The sequence below is a fragment of the Entelurus aequoreus genome, linkage group LG02 (genome assembly GCF_033978785.1).
Source record: "Entelurus aequoreus isolate RoL-2023_Sb linkage group LG02, RoL_Eaeq_v1.1, whole genome shotgun sequence".
NCBI classification, from domain to species: domain Eukaryota; kingdom Metazoa; phylum Chordata; class Actinopteri; order Syngnathiformes; family Syngnathidae; genus Entelurus; species Entelurus aequoreus.
The window spans coordinates 32,516,064-32,530,895 of NC_084732.1; the positions used below are offsets into that span (position 1 = coordinate 32,516,064).

General features: G+C 38.1%; 1 protein-coding gene across 4 annotated transcripts in view; it reads right to left on the bottom strand.

The window, feature by feature from the left end:
- Positions 1–14,832, bottom strand: part of LOC133632656 (MAM domain-containing glycosylphosphatidylinositol anchor protein 1) — a 596,928-nt gene that overhangs the window by 531,286 nt on the left and 50,810 nt on the right. For 3 of the 4 annotated variants that reach the window (XM_062025233.1, XM_062025218.1, XM_062025227.1), the window contains exon 3: positions 10,831–10,920. In XM_062025233.1, coding sequence (XP_061881217.1) covers positions 10,831–10,897 — 67 coding nt within the window. In that variant the 5' untranslated portion in view covers positions 10,898–10,920. Of the gene's footprint in view, positions 1–10,830; positions 10,923–14,832 lie in introns of those variants that run through there. The other variant, XM_062025242.1, reaches the window with a different exon arrangement.

A 14,832-nucleotide genomic window follows, 5' to 3' on the forward strand; every position in this document is an offset into this window, starting at 1 on the left:
TCGGCCGCAGCGAGTGTGAAACAATTACAACGTGTAGAGAGAAAAAAAAACAGTCCCGTGCCAAATTGTTTGCCGTGTCTCTGGGTGAATGGTGAGAAGACATCTTCCTCCTCACACGCTTAATGCCTTTGCCACACCAGGCGTGTCGCAGGTTCACGCAGTCGGGGCGCCGCCATCGCTCAAGGAGGCCTGTGAACGCGACCCGCTGTTGTTCCCACAATGGTCGTGAGTCACCCTGCACTCAGACACTGAAAAGGCCCACGGAAACACAATCAAGGCAGGATTAGACCCGCTGTGTGTGTGTGTCACACAACTCATGAGGCCACAATACACTCACACGCTCTTTGCTGCCACCACTAAATGACACCTTGTCATGCTTCTAAAAAACTGCAATTTTAGCCAAGCGGGACAAAAATTGTCAACGTGGAAAGAAACGATATACAAAAGACCAACAATGCTTCTCAGACATTCTACCGCAAAAATAGCTTAAGTACCTTCGATTACAGTTCAGCTGGGAAATGTGGCTGTGTGGTACTTTGCTACTGTCGCAGAAAAAGTCTTATAATGTGGCACAATGTTGTGCCATATTGTTACGATAACGTATTGTTACTATAACAATCTACAATGTTAATATAGTTGGCTTCTCTTTCTTCCCCTCCATTTATCTGCTTTCTTTTCTATTTCCGTTATCATTACATATATGTATTGTTGCATTTGAAACAATTGTATTGTTGATAATAGAGGTAAGTATTGCTATTATTCATTATCAATAGTGCTATTTCTATTGGTATTTGTATTGCTCCATTTGTAGTGCAATAATGTTCATTGTCATTTCTGTATTATTAATATTTACTTCACTAACTGCTTCTTTGCTATCACTTTTACCATCATATTTGTACATATCCTATTTGCTGATGTTGTTCTATTGTTGTTGTTATTGTTATTGTTGTGTTTGCTGTTATTGTTGTCTCTCTGTCTTATCCCCCTCTTGTCCTCGCAATTTCCCCCTCTGTCTTCCTTATTTTCTCTTTCCATCCGCTCCTGCTCCAGCCCGGCTGCACCAAATAATAATATAAATTCATTTTAAAAAGTCAAATACAAATAAGGCAACAAGAGAAGTAATCCCACACTTCTCTTTTGTAAAGTAAACGGCTACAATATGATTTGCCTGAATAGCTGGACAGGACAAAAAAAATTTTAAAAAAATTTAAAAAAATAAAAATAAAAATAAAAATAAAAATGATATGGCACAATAAAGTAGTACGTACTGCAAGTGACCAAAGTTTTTAAGCATTGTTGCACTTTATCACAGCAAGAACTAGGGGTGTTCCGATCCGATTTTGAAATTGGATATCGGTCCAATATCCACGGAAAAAAAAAACGTATCGGATGATGTCGGCTTGCATCTAAAATCTCCACTATGAACTCCGATACAAGCAGTCCTGCAGCGAGTTAAATGTGCAAAGCTGGACAGCCAGTTAACATTCAAATATCCTCCAAAAATTGCAAACAGCTAAAATGATGCTCGAAGCAAACTATAACCTACTACCCAAGAATGTACAACAATTCTTCTCAACAAAAGAGGAGAAATATAACCTTAAAGGAAAAACTAACTTAAAACATGTGTATGCTCGTACAACACTAAAAACCTTTAGCATATCTGTATGTGGAATTCAATTATGGAATGGATTAAGCAAATAAGTTAAACAATGTACTGATATGATCCAGTTTAAGAGGTTGTTCAAATTAATAGTGCTTACAAAGTACAAAGAAGAAGAATTATGAGAAATCTTTCAACTTTATTGAAAATGGGATATTCTTCATCTCAGTATGTTTATCATGACTGACTTAATGATCTATTACAAGAACTGCTGTATTAATCATTCACTGATGTAATTGTGCTACAAAAAGAAGTCAGTAAATTAACGTATGTATTTGTATACGTTCTGAAGTGGGAAAAGGGTAGGATTAAATGAGCTTTGCTTCTTCCTACTACTTTTCGGACATAATGTAAAGAGAAATTATATGAAATTGTGTGATGTAATAGGCTGTAAGTGTGTTCATGTTCGAAATAACTAAAAAAAGAAAGAAAGCACACAAGGTTGGTCTTGTCATGTATTTTAGGGATTTAGTCATTTACAAAAGGTAAACATGGCAGGCTATAGGTTACTAGAAGCTAGCAGCTACACAACAGCAAAGCATACAGTAGCACACAGGCGAGACATACGTAATAAGTGTCCTTAAATGGGAACTGTACTTTTTTTTTTTAATTTTGCCTATCGTTCATGATCATAATGAAAGACATGATGACAGATGTTTTTTGTTTTTTTTATGCATTCTATATATTAAATTAACATAAATAAAAGTCTGCTTACAGCGGACCCAATTGTAGATCATAAATCATGCCTATCACCTGGACAGAAGACGTCTGAGTCGGTATTCTGACAAGTTGATACACTTTGACAGCCATTTAGGGCCCGAAAATGGTGAGAACGACACAAAAATATGCTAGTCTTTTTAAAGGGCCTTTATAGGTGGAATTGTGTGGCTCCCATAGGCTCCATTTATCTAATATTTAAAATGCAAAAAAAAAACATCCATCGTCATGTCTTTAATAATGATTGTGAATGATAGGCAAAATTCCCAAAAAAGTGCCAAAAAATCTAAAATACTAAAATACCACATTTGTCACTATAAAGAAGTATCAAATAATTATAGTTGCATATTACTTACATATACAAAGTTGCATAGTTCCTGCACAATTATTTTCACTTAAAAACATGTGTGTAGTAATAAATAGGATTAGAACGTTCTAGCATTATGTTTCCGTTAATTTACAGTAAGTGTGTTCATCAAACCGATTCTGGCAATATTCTATTTGATATGAAAATGTATAATGAAACCTTTTCGAAACATGTTACGTAGTGCAAAAATGTATCTTTGGTGCTGATGTGCAAATGGCCTAAAAAACATATAAAAAAAGATAAATACCAGTATTTAAAATACAGAAAAAAATCATTCTTAAAAATTATGAATTACAATTTGGATGTGAAGTCATATGTTTTAACACCCCTAATAGCAACAATGTTATCCAACAAGCTAAAGCTGACGTCAACAGATTCTTATTTATTATGACTAAGACAAAAGGTCAAAGGTCACAGCAGTACAACACATCAATTAATGTTTAAAGGTTCATCAAATATCGTACCTAACCTCAAACATACTGAATGTGCCGGAGACAGCTGAGGGTCAAAAGTCATTGGATCCATCAATCTTGCTTGTTCATCTTCGCCGCTTAGTCAACAACAGATTGTCAGCGCTTCTCCGCCATGGCTCGTGACAAGGCCGTGACTAAACAGACCTTGTTTTCCACGGCTGCCACACCGCTTCAAACATCTGCATCGGAAGGACCGAAGGTGACAGAGCCGCTTGTGTGTGCTTGCATCAACACGTGGTCGAGCCGCGGCAGGAAGTAGTACACTTCTACAGGGCGCCAGCCGCTCATCAGTTATTTCAATCCAAGTTCAAATTGAAAACTTGGATTGCAAAAAATATTCATAACATACTAACTTTTAGATTTCCTTTACACTGCTGGCCAAATGATTTTTTTTTCCAGCTGACTGTTTACACTGAAAGTAAAATGTGATTTTTATCAGACTCCAGTGTAAACGCGCAGTGGCCCCAATGTGGCCCCAAAGTGGCCCCAATGTGTCCCCAATGTGGCCTCGACGTCACTTGCATGCAGACTTCGATAAAGTGAAAACAAAGGAAGTTGACCGGGAGTTTGTCGCTACTACTACAAAATATAAGTTATCACACCTTAAAAATTAGTGATTTTTTATGTGAAAATAAATTAAAGTAATAATATAATGTAATATATGTGGAAGGGTTCTAATCTTTTAATGGCTGTTAGGTAGAGGAGACACGGACATCAGTGTGGATCTACGTGAGCTTTATTTTTCAACTCACATATTTTTGTACATGGTAATTGAGATTTGTTATATATTGTATATATTATATAAAAAGATAATATAATATAATAATATAATATATCAGTATATATTATATACTGTATATGTAATATGTAAATATTGCATATATGTTATATTTTATATTGCTACTATGGTACATTTTAGTCTACTTTATACCTGCATTATCCTTTCCATCCTTACCCTTTCCATCATTTGTAACTGGGCTACTGTGTGGAACAATTTCCCTTGTGAATCAATAAAGTTTGTCTAAGTCTAAGTCTAAGTCTATACAAGCAAATGCACCACAGTGTCAACAATCGCTATTTCTTTGGAATCAAAATATATATTCATATATTACATATACCGTATTTTTCGGATTATAAGTGCCTATCAACAGACATCTTGCAAATAGTTAATAATTCTATTAAATCGGGCAATTTCCCGAAGGCTTTCAAAACTGCAGTCATTAAACCTCTTCTAAAAAAGCAGAGCCTAGATGCCTCTGTTATCAACAACTACAGACCAATTTCAAATCTACCATTCATAAATAAAATAATTGAGAAAGTTGTCCTCCAACAACTAAATCACTTCTTGGCTTCTACTGGCTGCCACAACAACTTCCAGTCAGGATTTCGACCTCTTCATAGCACAGAGACGGCCCTTCTTAAAGTTATAAATGACATCCGTCTAAACACAGACTCTGGCAAAACTTCAGTATTAATGCTTTTGGACCTCAGTGCTGCATTTGACACTGTCGACCACTCAATACTTTTGGACAGGTTGGAAAACTGGGTGGGGATCTCAGGCACAGTTTTAAGCTGGTTCAAGTCATATCTACAAGATAGGAACTATTTTGTTTCCATTGGTGACTTTGTATCAGAACCAACCAACGTAACGTGTGGAGTCCCCCAAGGTTCAATCTTGGGGCCGACTTTATTTAACATCTATATGCTCCCACTAGGACAAATCATGCAAAATAATAACATTGACCATCATTGCTATGCCGATGACACCCAAATCTATGTAGCGCTATCACCAAATGACTATCGCCCCATAGATCTTCTGTGCCAGTGCATTGAGCAAGTCAAACACTGGATGTGCCAAAATTTCCTACAACTAAATGAAGATAAAACTGAGATAATTGTTTTTGGTGCTAAAAAAGAAAGGTTTAAAGTCATCCAACACCTTCAATCACTGTCCCTGAAAACCTCAAATAAAGCCAGAAATCTTGGTGTTATTTTAGATTCTGATTTACATTTCGACAGTCACATCAAATCAGTAACAAAATCGGCCTACTATCACCTCAAAAATGTAAAAAGACTTAGAGGGCTCATGTCAGCTCAAGACTTAGAAAAACTTGTACATGCCTTTATTACCAGTAGGCTAGACTATTGTAATGGTCTCCTTGCAGGTCTTCCCAAAAAAACTGTCAGGCAGCTACAGCTTGTTCAGAACGCTGCTGCTAGAGTTCTAACAAAGACCAAAAAATGTGAGCACATTACACCAATTCTTAAATCCTTACATTGGCTCCCTGTACATCAGAGAATAGATTTCAAAATCCTCCTGCTCACATATAAATCACTACATGGTCTAGGGCCCAAGTATATCACTGATATGCTCCCACTATATACGCCCTCTAGATCACTAAGATCTTCTGAGACCAATCTGTTAGCGGTTCCAAGAGTAAACTCAAATCAAGGGAGAGCATCATTCAGTCACTATGCAACACATAGCTGGAATAAACTTCCTGAAGATGTCAGACTCTCCCCAACTCTCACTACTTTTAAAACTAGACTGAAGACTTTTATGTTCACCTTAGCTTTCAGCTAAATCTTTTAATCTTTTAACTTTTAACGTCTGCACTGTTCTTATTTTTATTGTCTGCATTTTAATTTTGCTTTTATTTTCTTTCATTTCACTTTGTTGTCTGTGAAGCACTTTGAGTCTGCCTTGTGTATGAAAAGCGCTATACAAATAAAGTTGCCTTGCCTTGCCTTGCTCCGAAGTATAAATCGCACCTGCCGAAAATGCATAATAAAGAAGGAAAAAAACATATATACGTCGCACTGGTATAAGTCGCATTTTTGGGGGAAATTTATTTGATAAAATCCAACACCAAGAATAGACATTTGAAAGGCAATTTAAAATAAATAAAGAATAGTGAACAACAGGCTGAATAAGTGTACGTTATATGACGCATAAATAACCAACTGAGAACGTGCCTGGTATGTTAACGCAACATATTATGGTAAGAGTCATTCAAATAACTATAACATATAGAACATGCTATACGTTTACCAAACAATCTGTCACTCCTAATCGCTAAATCCGATGAAATCTTCTTCGTCGGTGTCGCTTCTAAACAACTCTGCCAACTCCAAAGGTATGCACCGCTTCCTCTTGCCGTTCTCTGCTGCATATTTCACTACGTCCAGCTTGTAATCTGCAGTATATTGTTTTGTTCAGCCCTTCTCAGTTTTTATAAGTTACCGCCAATGTTGAAATGATCCATTTTTATAGCTATGGACGTAGTAGCAGGTAGCATCCCATGACCCACAATGCACTTCTGCCATGACCCGCCCCCGCCAAATTTTTATTGGTTGATATGTGGTATCCGTGGGACAAATTTTCAAGCGTTGACCGGTCCGCAGTTACAAAAAGGTTGGGGACCACTGTCTTACGGAATGAGATAAATAATATTATTTGATATTTTACGGTAATGTGTTAATAATTTCACACATAAGTCGCTCCGGAGTATAAATTGCACCCCCGGCCAAACTATGAAAAAAACTGTGATTTATAATCCGAAAAATACGGTAGCCTATTATTTGCGCACTATTGACAAGGCATGCATCGAAAATGTGGTCGTCTTAAATAGACTTTGCTCGCCGAAACTGGATGTTGTGATGAAATATCCACTTCCTCTGGCGCCTGCGTCTTTCCCGGCGCACACGAGTGACGTAGCTCAACCCAAAGTTGACCAAAAAGTCACATACAGGTCGCATTCGGGTCGCATTGCGTTTAGACTGAAGTCACATTTGAAAAGATCAGAATCCAATCAGACTTAGGACTACTTTCTGATATGGCCTGAATCTGATGCCAAAAGTTCAGATTTGAAGCACTTTAGATTGTTTAGACTGGCAAAATTTTTTAGATCTGCGTCACTTGAGGGCATAAAATCCGATTTGGTGTGCAGTTTAAACAGGCCCATAGATCAGGACCTATAAGTGTTTTAAAGGCCTACTGAAATGATTTTTTTTTTTTTAAACGGGAATAGCAGATCCATTCTATGTGTCATACTTGATCATTTCGCAATATTGCCATATTTTTGCTGAAAGGATTTAGTAGAGAAAATCGACGATAAAGTTCGCAACTTTTGCTCGCTGATAAAAAAAAGCTTTGCCTGTACCGGAAGTAGCGTGACGTCACAGGAGCTAGTATTCCTCACAATTCCCCGTTGTTTACAATGGAGCGAGAGATTCGGAGCGACAAAGCGACGATTACCCCATTAATTTGAGTGAGGATGAAAGATTCGTAGATGAGGAACGTTACAGTGAATGACTAGAGAGGCAGTGATGGACGTATCTTTTTTCGCTCTGACCGTAACTTAGGTACAAGCTGGCTCATTGGATTCCACACACTCTCCTTTTTCTATTGTGGATCACGGATTTGTATTTTAAACCACCTCGGATACTATATCCTCTTGAAAATGAGAGTCGAGAACGCGAAATGGACATTCACATTGACTTTTATCTCCACGACAATACATCGGCGAAGCTCTTTAGCTACTGAGCTAACATGATAGCATCTGGCTCAAATGCAGATAGAAACAAAAAAAATAAACCCCTGACTGGAAGGATAGACAGAAGATCAACAATACTATTAAACCATGTACATGTAACTACACGGTTAAAAATTCTCAGCCTGGTAAGGCTTAACAGTGCTGTTGCTAACGACGCTAAGGCTAATTTAGCAACTTAGCAACCGGACCTCACAGAACTATGATAAAAACATTAGCGCTCCACCTATGCCAGCCAGCCCTCATCTTCCCATCAACAGCCGTGCTCACCTGCGTTCCAGCAATCGACGGCGCGACGAAGGACTTAATCCGTGGGTTTGGCGGCAAGCATCAGCTAGGCGTAGTAAGTAGTCCTTGTTGTGTTGCTGTAAGTATTATACTTAGCCGCTAATACACCGATCGATCCCACCTACAACGTTCTTCTTTGCAGCCTCCATTGTTCATTAAACAAATTGCAAAAGATTCACCAACACAGATGTCCAGAATACTATGGAATTTTGTCGAAGAAAACAAGAGGTTTTTATATCGGGTCAGATGGGGTACAACCACTTCCGTGGATTTTGTGACGTCACGCGCATAAATCATATCCAAAGGAGTTTTTCAACCGGAAGTGTGGTGGGAATTTTAAAATTGCACTTTATAAGTTAACCCGGCCGTATTGGCATGTGTTTCAATGTTAAGATTTCATCATTGATATACAAACTATCAGACTGCGTGGTCGGTAGTAGTGGGTTTCAGTAGGCCTTTAAAAGTCAACATAAAGCAGTAAAGAACCACACAGGTGTCTTCAAGATAAAACTCCACCCACCAATCACCAGTGTGATCTGTTTTCAAAATGGGCCACGATGCACAACTGTTAACAATTTCAAAATATGACAAAGATTAAGTTTTTTGGACAGTTTAATTGTTTTTAACCGAATTAACTTAATTTTAAACTTAATGATCAGGCAATGTGTGGTTTAAAACATCCGGGGAAGTATCCACAGCGTTGTCGACACTGCCTCAACCCACCTCCTGTTCTCTTCCACGTCACGCAAAAAAGATTAACAAAATAAAGTGAATGTATTTATTTTTATTCCTAATCATTGTAGCGATGTAGCTGTTAAAGTTAAAAAGTGTTTCGATTTCAAACTGTGAGTGCACCACAGGACTAATGACAGTGTGTGTGTGTGTGTGTGTGTGTGTGTGTGTGTGTGTGTGTGTGTGTGTGTGTGTGTGTGTGTGTGTGTGTGTGTGTGTGTGTGTGTGTGTGTGTGTGTGTGTGTGTGTGTGTGTGTGTGTGTGTGTGTGTGTGTGTGTGTGTGTGTGTGTGTGCGCGCGTGTGCGCGCGTGTGAGGAGGACAATTGTTGTTTTGGCATTGTTGGTAAATAGAAAGTTGATCCATCACTCCCTTGTTATGTGTGTTTGATACACAGTACAGTATAACAGTGAACTTTTTTAGTAAACTTTTAGTAAAATATGGACTTTTGTCGAGGCTGGAAGCCATTATTCATACATTTGCTTCAATATACAAACTTTTCTGCCTACCAACATTGCTCAACAACCAATAAAGTTTTTAAAATGAGGTTCCACTGTATATAGATTCACCGGTCACAGCATTAATTACACCTTGTGTGGCGCACAAAGCGGCATTTAGCAGCATTTACAGTATGTCACTGCATGTCGCACGTCCGTGTTATTGTGCCTATCCCATGATTGTATGAAAATAATACCGTATATTTTCCAGAATATAAGCCGTACCCACTAAATTTCAAAACCACCACAGACAAGTCACTGGGTTGGGGGGGGGGGGGGGGGGGGGGGGGATAGTAAAAAATGTCATAAAGAAATACAATCATGTGTGCTTACGGACTGCATCCCTGCAGACTGTATTGATTTATATTGATATATAATGTGTATATTGTGTTTTTTATGTTGATTTAATTTAAAAAATAATAATAATAATAATAATTATTATTTATTTATTATTTTAATTTCTTGTGCGGCCGCGGCCCGGTACTAATCGGTTCACGGACCGGCGCAGTTGGGGACCACTGCTCTACTAAACAGACATTAAAAGATTACAACCCACCCAAATATATTACAGTATATACATTCATTCATACATTATATTACTTTCATTTACTTTCACGTAAAAAAACACTAATTTTTAAGGTGTTGCGACTTTTATTTTATTTTGTAATAATAGCGAGTTCCTCCCGGTCAACTTCCTTTGTTTTCACTTTATTGAACTGTGCATGCAAGTGACGTCAAGGTATTGGGGCCCAAAAATCACATTTTACTTGCAATGTAAAAAAGTCAGCTGGAAAAAATCAGATCTGAAAAAAAAAACGATTTGGGCCACTTGGGCCTGCAGTGTAAACGTATTCTATGTTAAAGTTAAAGTACCAATGATTGACACACACACACTAGGTGGGACGAAATGATTCTCTGCATTTGACCCATCACCCTTGATCACACCCTGGGAGGTGAGGGGAGCAGTGAGCAGCAGCGGTGGCTGCGCCTGGGAATCATTTTTGGTGATTTAACCCCCAATTCCAACCGTTGATGCTGAGTGTCAAGCAGGGAGGTAATGGGTCCCGTTTTTATAGTCTTTGGTCTGACTCGGCCGGGGTTTGAACTCCCAACTTGACTGAACAATCTCAGGTAAAATGTTGTGAACGAATAAAAACTAAGGTATGTATTTTGTAGGAAATTGAGCTGGTGTGAGCTTATGAAATCAGAAGGAAAAACGGCTGAAATATTAATTTGCATCACGTAGCTTGCGTCCTGTTTACTTTCAATGGACGTATTACTCATAAACCAGAGGAAAAGACGTGAAGATGGACTGTACGACCCCAGAACAAGTGGGTTCCATGATGGCAGCAGTTTTGCTCTGCATTAGTTCCACTGTATGGGGCGGAACTAATAAAGTCACCACTGAACACACTTTTTTCCCCTAAAAATGTATTAATACTGCTGATCTCCCAAAAGCAACATTTACAGCTTTTAATTAAAGTGTTAAACAACAAACTGATGCGCCGATGTACTGTATGATAATAACAATTTGTCCTTCTTACCGTAAACTCCTTGGCAGCGAGCAAGCGGATAGACGCTAGAAAACAACAAAATCCAGAAAAGCTCCATGTTCAGCTGCACTCCGTCATAACCTGCACAACACACACAACATCCAACTGTCACTGCTCAGTGCTTGTTGTCCACGTGCATGACAAAGAAAAGAAAGAATTGGGCCAATTGTTTTTCCTTCATTTCCCTTTAAGCCATGAAAGTAATATTCCGGAACAAGCTCCACGGCGCTACAACATTTCATTCAATTGAAAAGGCGGGTAATTCAATCACAAATGGTGGATTATAGAAAGCTTACAGGCGAGTGGACACGGATTGTTTTGGTGAGCACGTTAGCGTGACCACTTTTCTCTGCTCCTCGCGCCGAGGTGCTGAAGACAGGTGGAGCGGGTCGGAAGGATGTGTTATATAACATGCCGGGGGAGGTTGGCAGGGGGGTCACGCACTTGACCCTAACACACCCGCACGTTTGCCTCAGATCAATAGAATGTCATCACAGGCCACAAAATTAGGTACAGCGACAGCATCAAATAAATAATGGCTTAATCCCACAATATGGTCATTATTGTGGCTGTTTGCATAATACGTTGACCTTTTTGACGAGGTAATCCAAGTATTAAGAGACACCGCTCATGCACTATGATGCAGCACACTTCCATGCCACATGCAAGTTATTGCTACATTTCTAAACATGGTATATGACAAACATAGAATACATTATATTCTTAAAGGCATACATTTTAAATACAAAGTTTTATATACATGCATGTTGTTTTAATACATTTCCCATCATGAAGATAACCAAAACATTAGTTCAGTAAGATGCAGCACATTTCTAGAACCACATGCAAACTATAGCTACATTGATATACTACATGACAAACATAAATTATTTTTGTAAAGGCATGCATCTTAAATGTGAAGGCAGTTTGGTAGGTTTTCTCATATTTTTACCATCTTGAAGATAACCAAAATAATACAGACATTGCTAAGTATGATGCAGCACACTTCCACGCCACATGCTGTAGCTACATTTTGAAACATGGTATATGGCATACATTCTTTATATTTATAAAACATACATTTTAAACACATGATATTGTGAAGCCAGTTTTATGGATGTTTTCTAATATTTTGACCATCATGAAAATAACCAAAATATTAGCTCAGTGGGATGCAGTACACTTCCACACCACATGCAAGTTATTGCTACATTTCTAAACATGGTATATGACAAACATACAGTATGTTATATTCTTAAAGGCATACATTTAAAATGCAAATGTTAGTATACATGCTTGTTTTTTAATAAGTTTCCCATCATGAAGATAACCAAAACATTAGTTCAGTAAGATGCAGCACACTTCTACACCACATGCAAACTTTAGCTACATTGATATACTATATGACAAACATAAATTGTTTTTGTAAAGGCATGCATCTTAAATGTGAAGGCAGTTTGGTAGGTTTTCTAATATTTTTACCATCTTAAAGATAACCAAAATAATACAGACATTGCTCAGTATGATGCAGCACACTTCCACGCCACATGCTCTAGCTACATTTTGAAACATGGTATGTGGCAAAGCTCTCAATTTACCGGTCGATCTATGTTCCCATATGGTCATGAGCTTTGGGTTATGACCGAAACGACAAGATCACGGGTACAAGCGGCCGAAATGAGTTTCCTCCGCCGGGTGGCGGGTCTCTCCCTTAGAGATAGGGTGAGAAGCTCTGTCATCCGGGAGGAGCTCAAAGTAAAGCCACTGCTCCTCCACATCGAGAGGAGCCAGATGAGGTGGTTCGGGCATCTGGTCAGGATGCCACCCGAACGCCTCCCTAGGGAGGTGTTTAGGGCACGTCCGACCGGTAGGAGGCCACGGGGAAGACCCAGGACACGTTGGGAAGACTATGTCTCCCGGCTGGCCTGGGAACGCCTCGGGACCCCCCGGGAAGAGCTAGACGAAGTGGCTGGGGAGAGGGAAGTCTGGGCTTCCCTGCTTAGGCTGCTGCCCCCGCGACCCGACCTCGGATAAGCGGAAGAAGATGGATGGATGGATGGATGGTATATGGCATACATTATTTATATTTATAAAACATACATTTTAAATGCATGATATTGTTAAGCCAGTTTTATGGATATTTTGTAATATTTTGACCATCATGCAGATAACCAAAATATTAGCTCAGTGGGATGCAGTACACTTCCACACCACATGCAAGTTATTGCTACATTTCTAAAAACATGGTATATGACAAACATACAGTACGTTATATTCTTAAAGGCATACATTTTTAAATGCAAAATTTTGTAGACATGCATGTTTTTTTAATGTTTTACATAATAAAGATAACCAAAATATTAGTTCAGTAAGATGCAGCACACTTCTGCACCACATGCAAACTATAGCTACATTGATATGGTATATGACAAACATAAATTATTTTTGTAAAGGCATGCATCTTAAATACATAACACTGTGAAAGCAGTTTAGTAGGTTTTCTAATATTTTTACCATCACGAAGATAACCAAAATATTACAGACATTGCTCAGTATGATGCAGCACACTTCCACGCCACATATTGTAGCTACATTTTGAAACATGGTATATGGCATACATTCTTTATATTTGTAAAACATACATCATAAACGCATGAAATTGTGAAGCCAGTTTTATGGATGTTTTCTAATATTTTGACCATCATGAAGATAACCAAAATATTAGCTCAGTGGGATGCAGCACACTTCTACACCACATGCAAACTATAGCTACATTGATATGGTATATGACAAAACATAAATTATTTTTGCAAAGGCATGCATCTTAAATACATAATACCGTGAAGGCAGTTTAGTCGGTTTTCTAATATTTTTACCATTTTGAAGATAACCAAAATAATACAGACATTGCTAGGTATGATGCAGCACACTTCTACGCCACATACTGTAGCTACATTTTGAAACATGCTATATAGAATATATTATTTATACTTGTAAAACAGACATTTTAAACGCATGATATTGTGAAGCCAGTTTTATGTATGTTTTCTAATATTTTGACACCTCTACGCCACATGCAAACTATAGCTAAATGTATATAGTATATGACATACATATATTATTTTTGTAAAGGCGTGCATCTTAAATGCATAGTATTGTGAAGCCAGTTTTGTTGGTTTTCTAATATTTTGACCATCTTAATGATAACCAAAACATTAGAGACATCGCTCAGTATGATGCAGCACTTACTCCACACCACATGGCTACATTTCGAAACGTGGAATATGACATGCATTCATTATGTTTGTAAATACATACACCTTAAAAGCATAACATTGTCAAGCCAGTTGTGTATGTATGCATGTTTTCTCCTATTTTGACCATTTTGAAGACAGAAGATAACCAAAATATTAGAGACATTACGCAGTATGATGCAGCACACGTCTACATCACGTGCAGATATGTTACATTTGTAAAAATATCTTAATTGCATAATACTATGAAGCCATTTTTGCATGATTTCTAATAGTTTCACCATCTTGAAGTCAACAAAAATATTACAAGTACCTCTCCAAATGATGCAGTACACTTATACACCGCATGTATACAGCTACTATCATAAATACCTTCTATGAAATATATACCTATCTTTGTAAGGGTATAATGCACATTTGTTCAAAGCTAGTGTTGTATGTATTGGTGTAATACTGCAAACTACCATTACAATACTGTCAAAATTAAGCTCTAAGCATTTTTTCATACTGCTCAGTTACAGACTATCTAGAGCGGGGGTCAGCAACCCGCGGCACTTGAGCCGCATGCAGCACTTTACTGCCGCCTTAGTGGCTCCCTGGAGCATTTTTTTAAAAAGATTGTAAAGATTTTGTCCACCAAAAGTTTCATGATGTGTTGTGAATGTAGATGTTATTGACTTGTTGGAGTGCTAATCAGGCATATTTGGTCAGTGCATGACTGCAAGCTAATCCATGCTAA